This window comes from Hippocampus zosterae, chromosome 2 (genome assembly GCF_025434085.1).
Source record: "Hippocampus zosterae strain Florida chromosome 2, ASM2543408v3, whole genome shotgun sequence".
In the NCBI taxonomy this organism is placed as follows: domain Eukaryota; kingdom Metazoa; phylum Chordata; class Actinopteri; order Syngnathiformes; family Syngnathidae; genus Hippocampus; species Hippocampus zosterae.
The window spans coordinates 21,516,732-21,538,921 of NC_067452.1; the positions used below are offsets into that span (position 1 = coordinate 21,516,732).

At 40.3% G+C, this 22,190-nt stretch overlaps 3 protein-coding genes across 8 annotated transcripts in view; 1 reads left to right on the plus strand and 2 right to left on the minus strand.

The window, feature by feature from the left end:
• The window catches only part of cenpe (centromere protein E), a 44,970-nt gene extending 25,709 nt beyond the window's left edge, over positions 1-19,261 (minus strand). Inside the window, exons 1-29 of the mRNA XM_052058567.1 lie at positions 19,089-19,261; positions 16,812-16,924; positions 16,608-16,697; positions 16,384-16,502; positions 16,169-16,288; positions 15,191-15,272; positions 15,043-15,110; positions 14,651-14,725; positions 14,112-14,163; positions 13,924-14,011; positions 13,624-13,750; positions 13,051-13,170; positions 12,789-12,941; positions 12,557-12,710; positions 12,297-12,396; positions 11,931-12,171; positions 11,784-11,840; positions 6,025-6,192; positions 5,540-5,614; positions 4,678-4,746; positions 4,236-4,367; positions 3,915-4,092; positions 3,640-3,794; positions 1,583-1,681; positions 1,311-1,460; positions 925-1,008; positions 615-731; positions 415-531; positions 98-319 (exon numbers count right to left, since the gene is read on the minus strand). Of these exons, the coding sequence (XP_051914527.1) occupies positions 98-319; positions 415-531; positions 615-731; positions 925-1,008; positions 1,311-1,460; positions 1,583-1,681; positions 3,640-3,794; positions 3,915-4,092; positions 4,236-4,367; positions 4,678-4,746; positions 5,540-5,614; positions 6,025-6,192; positions 11,784-11,840; positions 11,931-12,171; positions 12,297-12,396; positions 12,557-12,710; positions 12,789-12,941; positions 13,051-13,170; positions 13,624-13,750; positions 13,924-14,011; positions 14,112-14,163; positions 14,651-14,725; positions 15,043-15,110; positions 15,191-15,272; positions 16,169-16,288; positions 16,384-16,502; positions 16,608-16,697; positions 16,812-16,924; positions 19,089-19,144 (3,381 nt within the window). The 5' untranslated portion in view covers positions 19,145-19,261. The remainder of the gene's footprint in view (positions 1-97; positions 320-414; positions 532-614; positions 732-924; positions 1,009-1,310; positions 1,461-1,582; positions 1,682-3,639; positions 3,795-3,914; positions 4,093-4,235; positions 4,368-4,677; positions 4,747-5,539; positions 5,615-6,024; positions 6,193-11,783; positions 11,841-11,930; positions 12,172-12,296; positions 12,397-12,556; positions 12,711-12,788; positions 12,942-13,050; positions 13,171-13,623; positions 13,751-13,923; positions 14,012-14,111; positions 14,164-14,650; positions 14,726-15,042; positions 15,111-15,190; positions 15,273-16,168; positions 16,289-16,383; positions 16,503-16,607; positions 16,698-16,811; positions 16,925-19,088) is intronic.
• LOC127596313 (uncharacterized) overlaps positions 1-22,190 on the plus strand; it is a 747,551-nt gene that overhangs the window by 105,018 nt on the left and 620,343 nt on the right. The gene's annotated exons all lie outside the window — the stretch shown is intronic.
• The window catches only part of arhgef19 (Rho guanine nucleotide exchange factor (GEF) 19), a 28,574-nt gene continuing 26,646 nt past the window's right edge, over positions 20,263-22,190 (minus strand). For all 6 annotated transcript variants that reach the window (XM_052058591.1, XM_052058592.1, XM_052058589.1 and 3 more), the window contains one exon: positions 20,263-21,598. In XM_052058591.1, the coding sequence (XP_051914551.1) occupies positions 21,444-21,598 (155 nt within the window). In that variant the 3' untranslated portion in view covers positions 20,263-21,443. The remainder of the gene's footprint in view (positions 21,599-22,190) is intronic.

Here is a 22,190-nt window from a genome sequence, read left to right on the forward strand (position 1 = left end):
CTGAATTTTGGTTTTTATTTATTCATGGCTAATGAATGGATTATTCTGCCCATCCCAAATTGATAGGCCATTTATTAAGATCTAAAAAGTTCCTTACCATTTCGACATTTTCCTCCCGTTCTGTTTTGAGCTGGATCTTGCCCCGTCTCAGTTCCTCCACCGTATCAAGGAGCTGATCCCTCTCTTCAGTGAGCGACGTTACTCTGCAAAGCAACCTCTGAGTCTCTTCCATCAAATTCTGATGTCCAGCTTCCTTGTTGAAACATAGGTCGTCCCTTTCTGCTTTCAGTGTTTCAAGCTCTTCACTCAAAATCTTTATCTGTTTAAAGGAAGGCTATGTTATAGGCTTCAAAAACATCCAACAGATAGAAAAATCATGTGGGAAAAACTAAATCAGTATGACAACTTATTTACACTTTGCTTTAAATCAGACTCGTTCTCCTCAGTTACTTTTACAAGAGTACAATTCTTTTGCTTCAAATCTTCAAACTCATCTTGAATAGAGTGTAGAAGATGTTGAGACTCTTCAACCTAAAAATGAGGAAACAATTAAATGGAGATTAAACGGAGCTCTGTCATAAATAAATAAATGGATAAACAACGTTTCAACAGACTTGATGTTCCAGCTGAGTTTGTTTCTCTCGAGCCATCCTTTCAGTGTCATTATTTCTCTGAACTTGATCTTGAAGCTGAGATTGGAGGGAATGTAGAAGGCTTTCGTTCTCTGCAGCCTAATATTTCTCACACACACACACACACACACACCCACACCCACACCCACACCCACACCCACCCACACAGTTTCAAATGCCCCAATTCAGTTATCAGTACATAGAGAGAAAGCAAAGCAGTCAATGCCGAAATCATTTCATGATCTGCAAAACATTATTTTGCAACGTGAAAAAAAGCAGAGCATTCATCTACCCCATCAATAAGTTGCTGCAGCTCTCCCTCGAGTTGGTTCTTCTGCTCACTGACCTCTTGTAGTGCAGCCTGAAGTTGCTCTTTCTGAAATGGGAAAACAAACGTGACTGTCTGCAGAAAAATCTGAAGGACAGACTAGGCTAATGAAATCAGAACTGACTGGACTGCTCAGTTATGCATAACTAGGTCAACATACGTATGTATATAAAATAAAAAGACCAATAGTAAAGTAGTAAATGGTTTTTGTTCCCCACAGGTTGCAAAGCCACAACATAAACCCCCCGACCTCCTACGAGATACACATTACCTGAAGTCACCACAAAATGAGGGCGGTTAAAGGTGGTACGATATTGTGCTGATGCTTTGCTTCAAGAAGACAACCTTACTTGTGTTTGAAGTGTCTCAAGCTCTGTCCACATGTCATCAAAAGGCTTTCCTAAGTTGGATGTTTGGGAATCTTCTAGCTGTTTGAGCCGTTGTTTCAGATCAGCTATTTTCCCATGTGCAGTTCTGAGCTCCTCTTGATTCTCAATCATCTGTTTTGAAAACAATTATGGAATGAGCTATGAGGCTGTGGTCTTGGACAAAAAAAATAAAAAAATAAAAATACTGAGATGGAAATGACGACATTTAGTCCAGTGTTAGGGTGAAAATTTACCATATCTATATTTTCTTTTAGATCCATCCGGAGCTGGTCTCTCTCCTCTGTCAGCGCTGTGACCACCAATTCTTCCTTTATCGTGTCTTCAGCAGAAATCTGAACATCAAGACAAGGTTTTCGCTGTCTTCATCTTTCAAAATACATTTATAGCCGAGTTCACCAACCTTTCTAAGAGCAATCACTCGTTGTCTGATTACTGTGCCATTTGCTCAAACTACCTTTTATAATTAGTGTGTGTATTATTATGAATAAATTCCATTTTCAGACACTGATCATGTTAATGAGGTCTCACAATTAGGAAACGGATAAAGACATGCAAAAAATGTAAATCTCTTCCAGTGTTTGCACTTTTAAATGATAATTTCCACATTTCAAGGAAAAAGTCAAGCAACTCGGTTATGTTGACCACAAAAATGTATGCCTAGTTTGTCACAACCCTACTTACAGTACATCAAGGGTCCTTTAAAACAGCAATGTTAAAGTCAAACAAATTGTTTAAACGTTTCGTGGACATTTTAATTTAAGAATATATCTAGTTTTAAACTTTTTCTTATGGTGTCAAATCAGAATAAAGGGCAGTGCACTTGTGAGAATAAAGAACATCTTGGACAATGGTCTCCCCTGGATCCCAAAAAGATGGTACACTGAAATTCCTCTAGAACGAAAACCACATGGGCGAAAATACCCCCCTTATGTGAAAGAATATTCATGCATGAACACAATTCCCATTCTCCTGCCCCCGATACGACGAAAACCTCCGTTACGTTATACAAAATAATTTTCTCTGCTCCAGCCTCGCAAAGACATTCACTACAACGAAGTCTTATCCAACAGCGACCGCTACTGCTTCGTTTGAAAAAAGGCAACAGCAACCACCACACTGGTTTACATAGTGAACAATGTTTCTTTCAGTCATAGCTGCGAGTTTCCTGGACTCAACATACTCATAGTTGCTCTGCCATTGGCTTACCGAGCAACATCCTGGCCTCCAATTGGCCAAGAGGGACCTCACTGTCTATGTGTGTAGATACTGAAGCTAGATCCGTAGCATCCGATTAGCTGCTCGGAGTAAATTGCTTATGGCTCAATGGACATTCAAATAAACGAACATTTCCTCGAATGCTTTACTTGTTATCATGCTAAAAACACTCACGGGACGCTTCGTAGTCCTCGATGGCCATAGTTAGCGCTCGAAGGCTAAAAACATTACGCTAACTGGGCGTTTCTCTCTCATTGGCGCTCCAGTTAGCGTAAGGTTTTTAGTCTTTGAGAGCTAACTATGGCCATCGAGGACTACGAAGCGTCCCATGGCTCGACGGACATTCAAATAAACAAACATTTCCTCGAATGCTTTACTTGTTATGCTAAAAACAGCCAACTTGACGCTTCGTACTCCTCAATGGCCATAGTTAGCTCTCGAAGGCTAAAAACCTTATGCTAACTGGAGCGCTAATGAGAGAGAAGCGCTCCAGTTAGCATAATGTTTTTAGCCTTCGAGAGCTAACTATGGCCCATCGAGGAGTACAAAGCGTCCCGTGGCTGGCTTAAAAGTTCATTGCATGGCAGGAAGTATTTGTTATTAGATTCAGACGAGGATGAATGTTGCATTGCTAAAATGGCTACAAAACGGACCTTTGGATATCAAGCAGCTAAGACAAGAAGAGCTCTGATGCTGGAAGAGGGTAAACGTGATCAAAATGAAAGACCGAGCAAGAATAAAAGAAAAGATATTATATCCAAGAAATTGGTGTAAATGAATGCTGATCATAAATTTCACAATTTCTTTCACCTTTTTTCTTTCGTCATTGACAATATAAAGTGTCAAATAAGTGTGTGCTCATACTTATGCATTATTGGAATAGAAATCGAGTACACATATTTTTGTGTGCGCGTAGAGTACACATACGTTTGTGTGTGTGCGCGCTTACAGCTGAGATCAAATTTGCTACAGTGAAACCCCCCCCCCGTTGTGAAAAATTTCTTGCTGCAAACATGATTTCGTTGTAGAGGAGTTTCACTGTATTTGAGATTTAAGTTTTGCTCCAAAAACAAACCTGCTTTTCCGGGTTGTTCACTTCAAATGCGGGAGCCTGAAGTGACGTCAGTTCCTGCAGCTGAGCTCTCAGGTCTCCCTCAGCTTCTTGAGATGCTGCAAGCTCCTTTTGCAAGTTTGACACCGTTTTCTCGAGTTCCACACTATCCATGATATCTGTGAATGGAAATCATTTCATGACTTGCTATCACTCTCAAAATTCATTGCTGTCAGGCTGGGCTACTTTGAGGATTGGTAGGGCGTGGCAGTTGCATTATAACAATTCGGAAAACTTACTTCGCGGGACCTTGCCATCGAGCAGATTAGTTAGCTTGAGGTTCTCGTTAAACACAACGCTAAGCTCTTTCTGAAGATCTGCCTGCATTTTCTTGAAATTAGACTTTTCAGCCTCAAGTTGAAAACGCAGGCTGTTGACTTCGGCTTCCATCTTTTCATGGCTGACAGTCAGGGTCATCTGAAGAGAAGATGATAACGACAAGGAAACGAGCTTTCAAACAAAAATCTCTCTCTGTATATCTTCTCATATTAAAATTGATGACAAACCCAAACATTTTAGTATGAGGGAAGTTTGAAAATTTTGTGTAATTTGTGCTTAACCTTCAACTCTTCCAGAGCAATGTTTTCAGTGCGCAGAACTGCCCATTCTTTCTTTGTCTCTATGCCAAGCACCTCCGCGTCAGCTAAAGAAAGACGAAGCTTCGCCACTTCTTCAGACACATCCTTACCACACTGAAAGAAGTAAACAAAAAGTCTGTCGGATGGAAATATAAAACCTATAAATGATGCTTGCAGATAATCATTTAGTTACATAATCGTGTGGGAATGTGGCATGTGTATCTTTTTTGTTTTTTTATGTAAGAAACGATGATACTGCTTTGGCAATGTTTCATTGTGGTAATCAACAAAAGAGAAAAAAAGCTTTTGGTATCAATCATGCGTTGCCTTGTCTTATTTTCTGTGAACATTTTAAACATTCTCACCGTTTAGAAAGAAAAATGTGAATGTTATCTACTACGGCATACATATACTTCACATGTACCATATTCTGAAGATCATCAGCAATTTGGGTTTTCTTCGTCAGTTCTTCAGAAACTGTCTCCAAATTTTTCTTTAAAAAAAAAAGACATTGGATTATTTTAATGCACTGTTGGGACTTAAAATGTATAAAACTACACATGACATTTTTTTTTAAATCAAATTGAAGAGTTGAAATTACCACGTGCTGTTCCTGAAACTATTTATGTCCCTTATTAATTGGTTGAAAAAAGTGTGACCTCTAAGCCACCTGTGAGTTTTTCTCAGACAAAGTTAAAGAAATGACTCGGCAGACAGGGAAAATTGTCTTCAATATCAGTGGGAGGTATCTCTGTGGGCGAATGACGGTAGTTGCCCCGATGATCACGCTCAGAGTTCCCTGTCCCGCCAGTTTGAACTTTTATTGTCACATATGCAAAATACAAGAAAAAGACTGCCTCCGATATTTGCATACCTCGCCCCCAGTCGGGCCCCTCGATCGTGATTGGTTACCTTAGTTTAAGCTTTGAACCACCTGTATGTTGACGCCTTTCTGTCTGGTCTACAATTAATCAACAAGTTGCAGACTTTGCAGGCGACAAATGTCGCCTGGGCGAGACGGGTGTTCTCAAAGCGTCTTTTGTTGTTCAACAAGACTTTGTTCCCAAATGGTTCATTCCCCTTTGTGACCCAGTCTATCCTTCTTCCCTCTGTTCGCCCCCTTGCATTGATGTGGATTTCAAAAGCCCTCCGCCAGACGGCCAGCGCCTTTGCGCACATGCATCTGGGGGCGCTGGATACGCACCCAAACGTTTAGATGTGCCCAAATTAAATGAAACTTTAAACATGATACATTTTGCTCATAGATTTCTCTATCACCACCTCACCTTAAGTTCCATGTATTGGAGATCACGGGATTTCATAGCTTCCTTCAATGAGCAAATTTGGTTTTCCAACTCGCTCTGTGAGATCATAAACATTTAAACATTGTCAATGCATAAGTGGAAAGTTTGAGACAGGACAAGGCAATAATATCCCGACGTATCCTAAAACACGTGGTGTTTCATTACAAGTACTGTAATGGTTTTCAGTAGTGTATCACGTTCATTTAAAATGTTCATAACTGGAGATAAAAGTTGCAATTATTATTTCTTGTCTCAATTTTCAGAATATGGCAAAACTCAGGAAATTGTCATTACTCAACAATATCACAGAGCTTTTCCACCTGCACATTTTTGTAAAATATACTGTCAGCGCAAGTGACCTAAGGTGAGAAATTGTGTTGGGTTGCACATTTGATACACTAAGACAATCTTGGAGCTTTGAAAGGCAAAGCTTTAAAAACAAACCGGTAATGTATTTCCTTAATGACCTCATGTTCATCTCTTATCTTTTCTTCAAGAGCGATGAATTCCTGCAGTTCATCCTTTTCTTTCAGTTCCTGTGAAAGGGAAGTTTTTTCCTTCTCCAGTTTTTGTGTCTGCCTAATGGCAAAGTCAAGTTCCTGCTTGAGATGGTCTTGCTCAGATGCCAGCATATCCTAGAAAAACATCCAACAGAAAAAATTCCTCAGATGTTTCCTGGTGTGCATGTCATTTTGGTGGCACAATTGTATACGACTGACTCAACATTTACATGCAGCGACTGGTTCACAGGAAATCATTGACTGACATTTAAATTCATAAACTGCCTTCAGTAACAATGATGTTGCCCTTCCAAGATACTTAAAGTGATTCAGTTCCTAACATGGAAGTCAAGTTCAGAAGTCCTTCAAACACTGAAAATAGGCTCCACCGCTGAACATTGCAAAAGGCATGTGGCAAAAGCATTTATTCATCAACGTGGAGATCTTTAACCAGATATATGCTTTAAAGACACATTACCTGGAAAGGGAAATTTTTTTTATACATTGTGTTCTATGGTCCAATGTCACAGTTGGTCATCAAGATTGCTCTGCTCATGTCTAGGGAGAGCTCAACTCAGCTTTACTTATACAGGCAATCAATGAAACATTCTACTCGCATGGGTGGGCATTCTGAAAGCTGTGGCAAATATTTATATTCATGTATTCAAATTGAGGTCACAAAAAAGACAGCTCTCAAACAAAAACGTAATACCTACTGTGCAGTGTCAAAACTGAGCACCTATATTATTATCCTCCTGATTACCAGTAGTTCAAATTTGTCCTCTGTAGAGGACATGTGTGAACCTAAATATCTCCCACCCAGTGGATCCAATCGCATTAACTCCTTTTGTTACTCTAAAGAGGACATTCAGTGCTTTCCAATGATACACAATTTGTAGGGGTTAGAAAAAGTAAGAAAATGGCTTCCCACAGTGCAAGCACTTTTTATGGGAAGAGGAAAAGTAATACTTTTTATCAAACACATTTTTCCTGAAATGCTGTTGGGATTTTAATTATAAGACTCTTATGAACATGTTAAAGTGTTGCCTGAGTTGTTTTAAGTGTATTTGAGCATGTTTAAACAATGTAGTGGGATTTCAAAAATTTCTTTTGGAGTAGTCCAATTACCGTATTTTCACGACAATGAGGCGCCATTAAAAGTCTTAAATTTTCTCCAAAATGGACAGGACGCCTTATGATGCGGAGCGTCTTGTGTATGTGCCGAGTTCCAAAACCTGACTGTCAGCCGACACGCTGTTTATATAGAGAAAAGGCGGAAGTGACTGTGGCCAGGCATGCGGGAAAGAAGTCGGCCAATCAGTGAAGGGTGGGCGTGTATATATATATTGTGTGTATATATATATATATATATATATATATATATATATATATATATATATATATATATATATATATATATATGGAGAGGGAGGGAGGGAGGTTGGGAGAGAGAGAGAGAGGGAGAGAGGGAGAAGGCAGACGTGAGTGAGTCCAGGCATGCGGGGAAGAAGTCCGCCAATGAGTGAAGGATGGGCGTATAAGTGGACGCTAAAGGAGGTTCTCCCGAGTGTTGGTGCATCGGTCTTGGATATCATCAACAGCAGCCTTTCTTCTGGTGTAGTTCCCCAACAGTTTAAACATGCTGTGGTTCAACCCTTGATCAAGAAACCTGGTCTTGATCCAGATGTGCTGTCAAGTTACAGGCCCATTTCCAAACTGCCTTTCATTTCCAAAATTCTGGAAAAAGTGGTGCACAGGCAGTTGAAACTTTTCTTGGATGAACATAACATCTTGGGGGTCTTCCAGTCAGGTTTCAAGACGATGCATAGCACGCAGTCAGCCCTGTTACGCGTTTCTAATGACATCCTCCTGGCAAATGACTCTGGAGACCACGTGTGTTTGGTTTTATTGGACTTAACTGCAGCATTTGATACAGTGGATCACATGTATTCTGCTGACTCGTTTGCAGCACTTGGTGGGACCCCTGTCATGTGGTGTTCCACAGGGCTCAATTCTGGGGCCTCTGCTGTTCTCGCTGTATCTGCTCCCATTGGGTTCAATCTTAAGGAAACATGGTATTCCCTTCCATTGCTATGCAGATGACTGCCAGATCTATGACCCACTGAGCAAGAACGACGCCTTCTCATTAAGGCCACTCCTATCCTGTCTGGAAGAAATCAAAACCTGGATGGGACAAAATTTCTTCAAAATTCAACGAAAAGAAGACAGAGGTGATATTGTTTGGTCCCAGTCGCCCTTGTACATTCCATCCTGTAGACTTGGGCCCCCTGTCTCCTTATCTGAAATCAATGGTCTCAAACTTGGGCCTTAAACTGGACAGTAATTTCAAACTCGATCGGCAAATTGGTGCCGTTGTTAAATCAAGCTTCTTTCACCTTAGACAGCTGGCCAAAATAAAACCTCTCCTCTCACATGAACACTTTGAGACAGTAATTCATGCCTTTGTCACATCCCGGCTCGATTACTGCAATGCCCTTTACTTTGGAGTCAGCCAGTCCTCCATTAAGCGCCTTCAGCTGGTCCAGAATGCCGCTGCTCGCCTCTTGACTGGTACTCGTAAGAGGGAGCATATAACTCCTACTCTGGCATCCCTTCACTGGCTCCCCATTCATTTTAGAGTTATTTTCATGATCCTCCTCTTTGTTTTCAAATTTCTAAATAATCTCGCGCCACCTTACCTCTCTGAGCTCATCCGCCCCTACTCACCTGCCCGGCGCCTCAGGTCTGTGGACCAGACTTTGTTAGAAGTACCAAGAACTAAACTGAGGCTCAGAGGGGATCGAGCCTTTTCTGTTGCTGGTCCCTCTCTCTGGAATGACCTCCCACTGAACATTCGGCAAGCCTCCTCGCTGCCCATCTTTAAAGCCCTCCTCAAAACTCACTTGTATTCTTTGGCATTCTACTCAGCATGACTTAGATTTGTTCTTGATTTTACTGCTTGGTGCTTTCTACCGCCTTTATTACCGATTCGTCTTACTGTTTATTGTGCATGTTAAATCGCTCCATGAACAGCACTTTGTATGCAGCGATGGCTGTTTGAAAGTGCTCTATAAATACTGTTGACTTGACTTGACTTAAAGGGACGCTCCAAGCAGGTACCAACACCTGTATAGAGTGTGGCTATGTGCATTGTTGCAAAACGACTTCGGTTTTGGTTTCTAAGAACCCCCAAAAATAAATTCTACAAAGAGACACGCCTACGAAGCTCAGTTCAAACTTCAAGCCATCGGTTACGCTTTTGGCATGCGTGCCCATCTCACAGCAGCGGTGAAAAACCGAGACGAGCAAATGAACTCTGAGCTTGCTGTTATTCCCGGAGGCTTGACTAAAGAACTCCAACCGCTGGACATCGGCATCAACCGGGCGTTCAAAGTACCGTATTTTCACGACTATTCGACGCATCGTACTAATGGCCGCAGTCTCATTAATGCGTGACATTTCTGTATTTTACACATACACAGGACGCATCGTACGAATAGCCGCAGTTTTACAGTGGTAAAACATACGCCAGCTTAAACATACGGCATGCATGCGCGCACTCTAACACGTTAGCTTGAAGCATACGGTAGCATGCCAAGACATACAAATAAGATAAAAACACGTTTTTAAAAAGGCAACGAAAGCAGAACTGAGTTCGGGTGTATTTTATTTAGCCATCATACAATGTTCTCACGTTTATCGATCAATCATCAACCAGAAATCCATCAAAGTCCTCATCCTCTGTATCAGAAGCAGAGGACTGCACATCTCAGTTGTCATTGAATGCATCACATGCTAGTGTGAGTTGCTACGCATTGCCGAGCGGAAAGAAGGAGTAGCAACAGCAAAGTCAACATTTCTCTCGTGTGAAGCTTTCCCAAATTTGAAAGTAAAGAACAGAGCGAAACATGGTGGCAGCGCGCGTGTGTGTAGAAAGAATTGAACAATTGTGCAAGTACCGTAATCCATCAAAAACGCCGCGTTCCCTCTCGTTGTTGCGTATTGTGGCGTAACTCGCCAAGCGCTGCCTCTCACTCTTTGTAAAGTTGTGTTTGCCACCGATCATCCATTGTTCCCATGCCGTTTGCAACTTTACTTTGAACGCCCGGTTGATGCCAATGTCCAGCGGTTGGAGTTCTTTAGTCAAGCCTCCGGGAATAACGGCAAGCTCAGAGTTCATTTGCTTGACTTTTTTTTTTCACCGCTGCTGTGAGATGGGCACGCATGCCAAAAGCATAACCGGTGGCTTTAAGTTTGAACTGAGCTTCGTAGGCGTGCGTGTCTTTTTGTCGAATTTATTTTCAGGGGTTCTTAGAAACCAAAACCGGAGTTGTTTTGCAACAATGCACATTGCCACACGCTATACAAGTGTTGGTACTGGCTTGAGGCGTCCACTTACACGCCCACCCTTCACCATTGGCGGACTAGCTTGTCTGTCCTCTCTCTCCCTCTCTCTCTCTCTCCCTCTCCATATATGTATGTATACACGCCCACCCTTCCCTGATTGGCCGACTTCTTTCACAGTCACTTCCGCCTTTTCTCTACATAAACAGCGTGTCGGCAGTCAGTCAGATTTTGGAACTCAGCGCATATAAAGGACGCTCCGCACTATAAGGCGTACTGTCCATTTTGGAGAAAATGTAAGACTTTTAATGGCGCCTTATAGTCGTGAAAATACGGTAAAGTTGCGACCGGGCGTTCAAAGTAAAGTTGCGAACGGCATTGGAACAATGGATGATCGATGGCAAACACAACTTTACAAAGAGTGAGAGGCAGCGCTGGGCGACTTACGCCACAATTTGCGAATGGATTGTGGCTGCTTGGACGAACGTGTCTGCTTGCACTGCTGTTCGAGTTTTTGGCAAAGCCGGCATCATTTCTGTGGAGCCACATGGCAATGCGAGTGACTCTGACAACGAGTGGGAACGCGGCGTTTTTGATGGATTACCGGTACTTGCACAATTGTTCACTTCTGATACAGAGGATGAGGACTTTGATGGATTTCTGGGTGACGATTGATCGAAAAACGTGAGTACATTGTACGATGGCTAAATAAAATACAACGGAACTCAGTTTTGCTTCCGTTGCCTTTTTAAAAACGTGTTTTTAGCTTGTATCTGTATGCCTTGGCATGCTACCGTATGCTTCAAGCCTACGTGTTTTTAGCGTGCGCGCATGCATGCCGTATGTTTAAGCTGGTGTATGTTTTACCACTTTAAAACTGCGGCCAATAATACAGTGCGTTTTGTCCATGTGTATAATACAGAACTAGCACCCATTAATGAGACTGCGCCCAACCATACGGTGCGCCGAATGGTCGTGAAAATACGGTACTTCACATAGATTGGGGAATTTCAAAATGAATGTGATAGGACATTTTTTTCCCCTGGTGGTCAGGACGTTAGTGTTGGAAAGGCACAATATTGCATACAGCTCTTGTTGCGCCGATCAACGTATTGTGCAAAAAGTAAGAAAATGTTTCTGTGCTGTACAAGTGGTTACACTGTTGGGGCTGATTGGTCCACACACGCATACATTATTGGTTATCTGCTTATGCAGGTTCACAATACAGTATAGGTGAGCTGTAATTACAGGTCTTATGAACATCCAGAAATGTTCACCTCAAATCAGTAGTGACCTAAAATGTCAACTCCTTTCATTGTGTCACAAGCCCAGTAAGTGCCATCCTATTAATACTGTAGTCCTAAATTGTTTAGTTGGTTTACCTTCTCTGTGGCTAGAATCTCACAACGCTGGACAATCTCTGCAAAATCGATTGCGAGCTATGGGGGGAAAAAGGGAGGTTGTAGTTCAAAATAAAACCAGTACAATGTGCAAGAAACCACGTGAACAGAATCCCGTTTTCGACCCACCTGTTCATCAGATTGCAGCTGCTTGTCACTCTGTTCAAGTTGTTTTTTCAGTTCGGTCACGCACAGCTCCAGCAACTCTACTTTCTCGATGGCCTCAGCTTTTTGCTGAGCTTCACTTTTGAGCTGCAAGTCAACTTCTGTTGCCTTCTCCTCCATTGCCGCAATTTGATCCAAGGCTTGCTGCTTTTGCTGGCCAACTGTTTGAAGTTCTAGTTCCAGTTCTGCCACTCTTTCAACTGACCTGAAACAGTCATTTATATATCCACTAGTATATTACCGTAAATAGTTGTAGACCATCTACATACAGAAAAAAATGAATATATATATATTTTTTTAATTCAGTCGTGATTATAATAGAACTAGTACCTGTTACCCAGGCTACGGAAAGTAATAAAATCTTGACTTCCACTTGTGTCATCTGATGACTCATCAGGAATGTCCCAGTGACCATCAAAGGCTTCGTCATCTATTAAAATGCAAAGTTAGGGATGTAACTATGGTTCTATATCACCTCCGTTGACCGCCAGAGGCATGATTTTCCACATGCACAAAATCATCCTTACAGTACAATGAACATGGAATGTGAAATGCGACTCTAATTTGAATGTACTCGTGGCTGTCCTCACCTTCAACCAACATCTCCATCACACTGGTGCTATCAGCTTTCCTCCTCTGATCGACAATCTCAACAAAGCTACGGCCTGACAGACCATCTTGACTGGGAGACGTGTGGGCCAAGCATAGCATTTTCCCTCCCCACGTAACCCTGCGCTTGGGCACCTTCAAAACAATAATCAAAGGGGGTTGCAGCAATGAAGATTAAAAAAAAACTGTCATGTTAATTTGACAAGTAGTTACCTTTTGTACATGAGTCAGGTTGGTGCTAGTGACCAGTAGTTTGGTGAGGTTTCTTATTCGGTCCTCTTGTTCTACTTGAAGTTGATGTTTTTCTTGGAGAAGCTGAGAGAGCACCTCTCTCTCTGTTGCCGTGGTCTGCGTTTCTGAGGAAACCTGCAGCGGTGGGGGGGTCACTCAGTCAATGCATTGAAAGTGATTCTGCAATAGCACCTCTGCAGACACACAAGGCCAAAAAAAAAGTCCAAGAAATAAAGTTTCTTGCCTCCTGAAGTCGTCTCTTGAGGTCGACAATTTCATTACGATATCTTTTGAGCAGTGCACCGTCATCAGAAACTTCTGTGACATGTGGATCATTTTTCATTTTCTTTGCAGTGCTAGCAAACTGTAGAAACAACACATTTGAAGATTATTTAAACACCAAACAACATAAAACAATAACTGTAAAGCAACTATTGTGCAGCATTTCAGTTCTTTAGTCTAACATTTTTATGGACACAGTTAAAAGAGGGTGTTATATTTAAGATTGCAAAGCATTTATGAGACACAGGATATACACATTTAGGTCAGACAAGTCACTAATCAAAAAATGCTTTGATTTCCCTCTTGTTTGGGATAAAAACGGGCAAATGAATAATGGTTTAATTTGCAGTTTTTCCAAATAAAAGAAAAACTGTTCAAGTTTGTTTTATTGTAACCGATCTTTACATTTACAAAAACACACACTTTGAAAGCTTAACTTTCACTGCCATGTCAAGGGATTGAATTTTTTTTCCCAAGTGTTGTAGCACTTTTAATGCCCTCATAAAGTGCTATGAAAGAAAAGCAATAGTCCAACCTGCAGAGTGCGGAGTGTCTCATCGAGTGATGCAGTCGTGATTGTGCAGAGGATAACTGTTTTGGCATTTCCACCAAGGGAGTTCTGAAGAATCCGTGTCAACTTACTATCTCTGTAGTTAATGAAACTTCGGAAAACACAGCATGTGGAGAGTATGTCAGTATTTTAATCTTGTGAGAGACACAGTGTATCCGTACACACAAAAACACGATTCTGAGATGTGAATGATGGCAAATCGGTGAAGCAGTCACAATTGACAACTGTGGCATTAAGTACAGTAGTTGGCTATATTTGACATACCTTTGGCTATCTTCACTAAGCTTCTTTATCACTTGGCCAAGTGTGAAAAGGCTGCGGTTGATATTGCAACCTTCTTTCAAGCGTGTACCTAACAAGTGAATTCATGTCAAGTCAATTTGATCATTGTTTACCATCAAGCAATACAGCAAGTGAGGTTTCGACTATAGCATAAAACTATAGCTCTTTACCTTCAGCCCCAGTTTGGCTTGCCCTCTCTGATCCAGCCAGGTCAACTAAATTCTGAGACAGACACAAAAAATGGATTGAATCAAAATACAATTACATTTATTTATAAAGCACTTTAAATTCAACAGCCGCTCCTGACAGAGCTGCAGAAGAGGAATAAAAAGACATGGGGGATCATAAGTTAAAAATGAAAATAAATACATGTACAAAAGGAAAAAAACGTATAACATATCTCATTTACTAAGAGTGTGCTGACTTCAATTGAAATACATAACTGAAAAGAATTTCAACACACTTTACACTTAAAACACACCCATTGAAAATATTTGGTTTTGGGGGAAGAGGGGCAAATAAGAGGACAGTCAACACAAAAGGGATGCACTCTGCCAAATTTTCATTTTCTAAATGCAGCACCCAAGTGTATGCCAACAATTCTGGCAGAAGACAACGACCAAGGAAAAGCAGATGCGAGTAAAGAACTATGAGCTGCCTCTTGGCAAACAAATAAAATAAAGTTCACAGCAAAGAAAAACCTCCTTACCAAATGGGAAACAATGATGGCTCCATCTGCATTTTCCCCTGATGCCAGGTCACTTCTTTCACGACTCTCTAGGATCTAAAGTACAGTAGGGGCATTTGTCAATGAATATTATAATCATGAAAATTTAACAGATTTCTTATATTAAAAATACAATCGTAGCCATAAGAGAATTTTTCAAATCATTCATTTGCAAGGGAATTCTTCACAAAGCATACACCGACTTGAACCACTGCAGCCGCACCTTAACATCTCTTAACGAAAAACACATTTTAAACACAAATTTTGAAAAAGAACTTGTGAGGACCACAAAAGATTGGAGGATATGATTGAAAAGTGTAGTCATAAACGTGTCAAAAGAATCATATCACAGAATATTGTTCTAAGTTACATACCATTCGAAAAACGGTGTGTGAACGGCTGCTGCGCTCATTCATTTTAGTCTTTCCATAGTGCCGGTTTTCTGCAAGATGAAACACGTGTAGCATGAAAAAAAATTAAATAAAATAAATCTTCCAGATAGAGACAGATCCCCATACTTACTTTCTCCTTTGCGAATCCAGGCCAGTACTTGAGCAGGAGAGGTCACGAGTTCCTCAGTCAGGTCAACTACATGGATGGTTTTCTGCACAAAGTAAATAAACATTATGCTCAATATTCAAAATTTGAAATGAAAAGTGTGTCAAGTACCGTATCTAAGTTATGCTTGTTGCCTTTATCAAAGAGACCAGAAAACTAAAATGACTGAGGACACAATTCTTAAAAATGATCTCTCCACTGACTTCCCTTCCACAGGAAACGGGCAAAACTCAGTGAGCAAGGGACACAAATTCACTCGTTACAATTCATAACATTCTACTTTTGAGTTTCAGAATTCTTGATTATGAATATCAGTCAAAATAGAAAAAATGGTTCCCATGATGAACGTTTATGGAACCCAAAATTAGTTACCGTGGTTTCCCATTGGGTAATTCGACAGAACCGAAAAACGGTTACCGTGAATTTCCGAAATCCTCAGGCATGCTACTGATGTACGTATATAAATGTTTGCAGCATTTGTTTATAATTGTATATACTGTATATGTTGTTATTTGTCTTATTATCATATGCACTTGAATAAGAAGACCATTTCAGAATTCGAAATTTGGGACTCTCTAAATGCATTATGGGAATCATACTTTTCTGATCAGTAAGTCTCTGCGACTCACTGCCGACTTAAAACTGGTGCGGACCAGGGGAATCCGACTGTTTAATTAAAACAAAGACTCGCGAAGACCCGTGGGGGTGATGACGCAATGTGATTTCTGACCAGTGCTCCGAATGTCAAAGTGAAGAAATTCAACGTGAGAGGCAATTAAGAATGCTCGCCTTTGCAAACAACAGTGACGTCATTAAGATGCGCGCGCATCTTTGAGGCAATTTTTGCAAACATTGAAACTCATCTATTGGCTGTCAATCCATTTTTTTACTCCAACAAAATGGTCATTTCAGAAGACACACACGAAAAAAAAGACAACTTACATTTGTAGTCTCTCTGACTTCCAGAGGTTTTCTTTTCCAACTGTCTACAAGCAGATCAGTCACAGTTTCATTGTATATTTCCATGTAAGACACTCTGAGAAGAAACTCCTTCTTTGGACACTGCAGACCAAACAGAGATCGCCTGTGATTAAATTATATTGACCAACCAAATGTAGCACAATCACAAAAACATGAAACAAAACAACATATTTGACCTTTTTAATGGTTTCAAAGACGTCATCAACAGCCAGTGGGATGACACCAGGAACATGATCACTCCCCATCATTGTGAACGTCTTTCCAGAGGATGTCTGACCATAAGCAAAGATGGTACCTGTTGAAAGCAAAAAAAAATGTAATAAATAAATAAATACCCCGGCAACATTTACACATGCACAGGAACCCGTATGATGTCAAGCTTTACTGTGCCATTACCAACCATTGTATCCTTCCACAGTTGAAACAACCAATGGCTTTGCGATATCCTGGTAAACTTGAATGGTTGTTTCTTCAGCAGTGAACACTCTGTCTGTTCAAAACATACAAGTGCACAACAGATGTTGCTATACGGCAAACGTGTAACACGCGCTGCAGATTTATAAATAATAGACGACACTGTACATGCTTGAGCAGAAAGCCGTACCAAAACTGAAACTCTTTGTTGCGCTCCCGTCATCAATCTGATGAATTAATTTCTTATCACTTTTCCAAAAGACCTGTACAGGCTTCGCCGTTTCTGATGGAACACTTTCTTCTCTGTAACAAAGAAACATTGAAGACATTAGATACTTTGAAGTTGCTGTTTAAAATAAGAGTTGCTGCTGTTATAAAAGTTCCCTCATCTTGTTTCGGAGAATTTTAACTTGCTTTCTGTAATTATGGCCTAGAAATTAGGGATGGGTCAAACTGTGCCGAGGCTTTGGTTCGAGCAATCCAGGATGGAATTCCTGAAGCATGTATCGAAGTATCATTCGTTACAGGGGACATGCTTGCTTTCTGTACTTAGGGCCTTGAAATTAGCGATGGATCAAATTGTGCCGAGGCTTTGGTCGCGCAATCCAGGATGAAATTCCTGAAGCGTGGATCGAAGTGTCATTCGTTACAGGAGACATGACATCATTGATGACGAACTGTATAAAGCCATACTGTTTCAAGGAGTGGTTCACGTGCTGGCGCGTTTAATGAACAGATGAGGAAAGAGCATAATGGATCTGCTAAAATGTTGTGTTAGTTGTCCAGTTGGAACTTGGACAATTTCCTCTGACAAATACAATTACTAATTGATGCAGTCTGCTTAAAAAAAAATGTTGACAACCCTTGGCGAGAGCGCTCCAAATTAGGTCCCACATTGTATGCCTGTATGGGGTCATTCCATGCCAAAACACCCAGCGGTTTTAATAACCAAGCGGATTTTGATTTTAATGAAACTTGTAGTACTTGTAGATAGTGATGGCAAAACACGAAAGATCATATTTTAGGTTAATCAGAGCAGGTGTTTGGTGAAATAAGTAGTCAGTGGAGCACGTCTATGGAACTACTATATTTCAGAAGCATTTTTGATTCTGATTCAAAGTTTTGTTTTTATATCCAATTTGATGTTGGAGTTATGACCTCATTTTAAAAAAAGGGAATTTTTTTTTTCTTCTCGGGTAATACAGTGGTTTAATTAGAAGTGTAGCGACTCCAGAGTGGATGAAACACTGATATAGTTGTTCATTAGGAATTAAAATTAAATATATTTAAAAAGATGAGACATCGATTGCATAAGCACCAACAAGTTTAAGCAACATATCATGTCTTATTGGATTAGTTTATTTTGTACCATAGCAGTCACCACTAATCAATCACACACAGATTGAATGAATAAAGGCCTCAATATATAATTATGGTTTTCATTTTGAATTGAATACAACTTTGTCAAATGTGCATACAGCACAGATGAAATTTCTTCCCTCTCATCAACATAACAATAGTAGCCGCTGCGGGTGTCCGGGCCGCCATCAATATAAAAGTTAACAAAAAAATGACAAAATAATACATGACAACACATGAGAGACAGACAATCGTGCAGTCTTAACCACTTTCCTGCATACACTTGTTGTCTGAAGCAGTTAAGCCTACCCGCCTTAAATCTTTCTTTATTTATTTATTATTTTATCTGTGTTTTACTATTGGTCTTGGCTGTACAGTGTCCTTGAGTGTTGTGAAAGGCGCTTACAAATGTGATGTATTATTATTATTATTATTATAGATGAAAGAGGAGCGAATGGATTCAAAGTGTCCTTTTCACCAGTGGATCAAAGACGTCATGCTGCAATGTGCACACGTCTGCTACAAGCTAAGCTTGAAAGCAACAAGAAGCTGTAGCATCCATTAACGAAAAAGAGAGATTGGCGCTCTTCTCCTGTCCCCTTTCAGTGATGGTTCCCATGCAGATACTGATGCAAGACTACTAAAAAAAGCCATCAAACATACTGCAGTTTAAATGCTTTGGACCACCAGGTGATTTGTGTGCCCAATAAACCAAGAAAACTTTATCGGGCCCCCACTACTAGAAATACAGTATGAACTGTATGTACTATGACTTAAAAAAGGGAGAATAGAGACTCACGGGTAACAATTATGTTGTATAGTAGACCTCACTACAATAATTATAGCTGGGTTTGGGGAGGGGGGGGGGGGGGACAACAACATTAATTCGCCCTAAACATACATTGATAAATTACTAGTGTACGGCAGTACGACTTTTTATGATGGATCGACGCAAGCTGAAAATGCCAAGACATTTTTTTGTACGAGTCCATTCTTATGCTTAAACGTAAAAAAAAGTTGCTTTTATCCGCTGAGGCAGTAAAGTAGGATATGCCCGTTTTTAGATTTGTTGAGCACTTGTCACATTACATACTCGCTGACAACTCACCTTTGAATAATTGGACGCACTCTAACACATACTTTAACAGCCGACTCCTCAGCCATTTCGTTGCTTGAAAATCCCCCCGAAAATCCAATTAAATTGCTTTTGCCGGTCTTGTCGACACCAAACACTTCCCTCAACACAACTGCCGTTGCCTCGTTTAAGAATTCAAATTTCTTCTTCTCTTGAAATCTAAGTGCGGCAAATGGCGTAAAAGGCGCAACATTGCTTCCCACTGGTCAGAAGTGTGAATTGAGTACTGCACTTTTTGATGAACGGCGGTTGACAAGCTGTCCTTTGATCTCAGTGGTGACTAAATAAATATATTTCCACATTCGTTATTCTAGTTCGTGCAAATAAATGGCCAATCGTGTTGTATTTGCTTGTTTTCTTGAAATTCAACGACACTATTCCACGTTGAAGTTAATCTCTTTTCGGGTTGCTGTGGTTTGTGTTTACGACAGTACTGTAAGTTAAAATATTTTCATTAATTTACACATCTGCGCATTGATGGAACCCATTTTAAAGCACTTTCTAAAACAAGCACGTTACGTGTCAGTCATACTAAACATTTCTATTAACAAAATAAAACAGGAACAAAAACACAGAAAAAGGAAAAGAACTGAAATTACAAGTAGCTTTGTGTGTTAATTTTAAATGTATTGATTGGCTGTACACCAATGCAGAAGAAGAAATGTTAAACAGTTTACAAATTGCAATTAACTTCAATACACAATAAGTACATAGTGTAATGCCCTTCAATGCGGGAAGAAGGGTGCACACAGTCGCTGATGCAATAGTCGTTTTTAACTAAATAAAAGGAGCAATAAACACACATTCATAGGAGTCTGCTGTTTGCCACAACTCACCTGCTTTAAAAACTAATTAAAACTAATTCCATCTAAAAATCACAACGAAATAAAAACTCACAATGATGTTAAATTTCCCCAGTGTGGGACAAATAAATATCTTAAATCCAAAACAAGGGCCCTTGTCACAGGACGTGTTTTGACAAAATAAATAAAAGTGTGACTTACAGAGATTTTGCCAACTACAAAAAGCTCCTGTGCCATGGAGCTCACCTTTGGTTGACCCATTACTAATAGTTTTGTTTTGACTGTCTGCGTAAATACTTTGCACAGACACATAAATGTACCCCCCAAAGCAGAATAATGCACAATTTAGTTTTTTAAAATCCTGTTTTAATGCAACACTGCACCAAGACAAGACACAATACTATAGAACAATTCCAATTCATTTCTTTGGGTTACAGTAATTGGCAGACATCCAGGCTCATACAATATGTGTTATTAGACATGGGTGGGTGATGGTAATTTCTGATCACAAATAAGAAATTAAATCAGAATGCAACTCTTAACATACAGAGAAGCATAGCTGAAGAAGCATAAATACATATTTAAGTTACAAGCAGTCAAAAAGAAAAGAAGAGATAGAAACAGTTGATGTTAAATAATCATTAGAATATTGGTAGAGTGGTTGCAAAACGCTTATTCCTGTGGTAGTGTTACTGAAAAAGGCAGTGTTGGAATGGTATGTCTTTTAAATGTCCGGTGAATTTCATTCATGATCTTATAGAAAAATATTGAGCATCACAAAAAAAAAGAACATATTTGAAGATTTGTATTTTATTGGACAGTTTTGATTAGGATACAGGTAGCTGCTTGAAAATATTGCTTATGTGTTGTGAAACTTTTCACTGATGGTTCATTTCCTTTTAATATATGGGGGCCACATGGAACAGTGGTACAGTAGTTGTTTCCCAACCCAGAAGTTGGTGGTTCGATCCCTGGCCATTGTGACCATGTCAAAGTTTCCTTAAGCAAGATACTGAACCCCCAGTTGCTTCTGATGCTGCGTCATCAGAAGGTGAATTAGGTATCAGTGTAAAGCACTGTGAGTACCGGAGGTAGAAAAGCACCATATAAGTGACTTCCCCTTTTACCATTATTTCATTATTCGGCTCTGCTGTCTGTGGGCTCAGAGATTTAAAATATGTAACAAGATAAACATTGTGAATCTCTCTCTCTCTCTCTCTCTCTCTCTCTCTCTCTATATATATATATATATACAGTATATGTATGTCAATAGACAAAATGTTCGACAAAGAAGGAAAAGCTTCAGACATATCCATGTCACGTTGTAATGTTACAGTGCACGAGTGAGTCAGTTGCAAGTAATTTTCTATTTATCCTTTATAAAGTGTTAAGAGCTTGGTTTTATAAGTTCAATGGAGATTTATCTTTACAGCAGGCAACAAGCGAACGCTCGCACTGGCCTCCACATAATGTGTCTTTGTATGGGAAACGTTCACCACTTAAGAAGTTGCAGGAGCTTAGCTGGCTATTCCTCTCCTTCCAGTTTTTGTGTGACACACTTGATGCGAATATTTTCTCGAAGGTTGCGGAGACGTGCACTGCGACTTGTGATTTCCTCCACGTAGGGCTTAGGGAACCAGCCCCGTTCCCCGTCGGACAGCCGGATGCCTTCCACCCAACCTGGAAGAGAGATCAACCACATTAACATTGAATGGGGGAAATCTTGATGGTCCTTCAAAGTCTTTTCTGCTGATGGAAACATGATCAGAAGCACTGACCTGCATTTAAATCTAATATTTTACACCTCAACAGTCGTTTGCCTTCATTCCATAGTGTGTCTGTTGGCTGCACGAATTTCACTTGTCTATGGTTTATCATCTTCTTATTCTTTGTCCAATCAGATTTCAGCTTCTACATGTTGCCATATGAATGCAATCTTCCCAGGATCTTCAGATTCCGGATTGCTGGCCGATGCCAAATTTACAGTGGTAAATCTAAGTTTACCATTCCAAGCCAACCAGAATTCAGAGTCAATAAACACAACCAGTGAGAAGGCTGAGGGTGATGTCAGCATTTTTCCATCCTCTATTTGATTCAGAGATACTTGAATGAGATTCCTGTACATTCTTTGAAGCTAGTGACCGAGCAAGAGAAGACGACCGTAGGACATGATTGAAAATTCATTTTCAAGGTGGCCTGATCGAGGTCAACATCCAAAATGCATTGCCCGCCACTGGTTCTCCTCTGTGTCTCCCTCTCCATAGAAAATAAC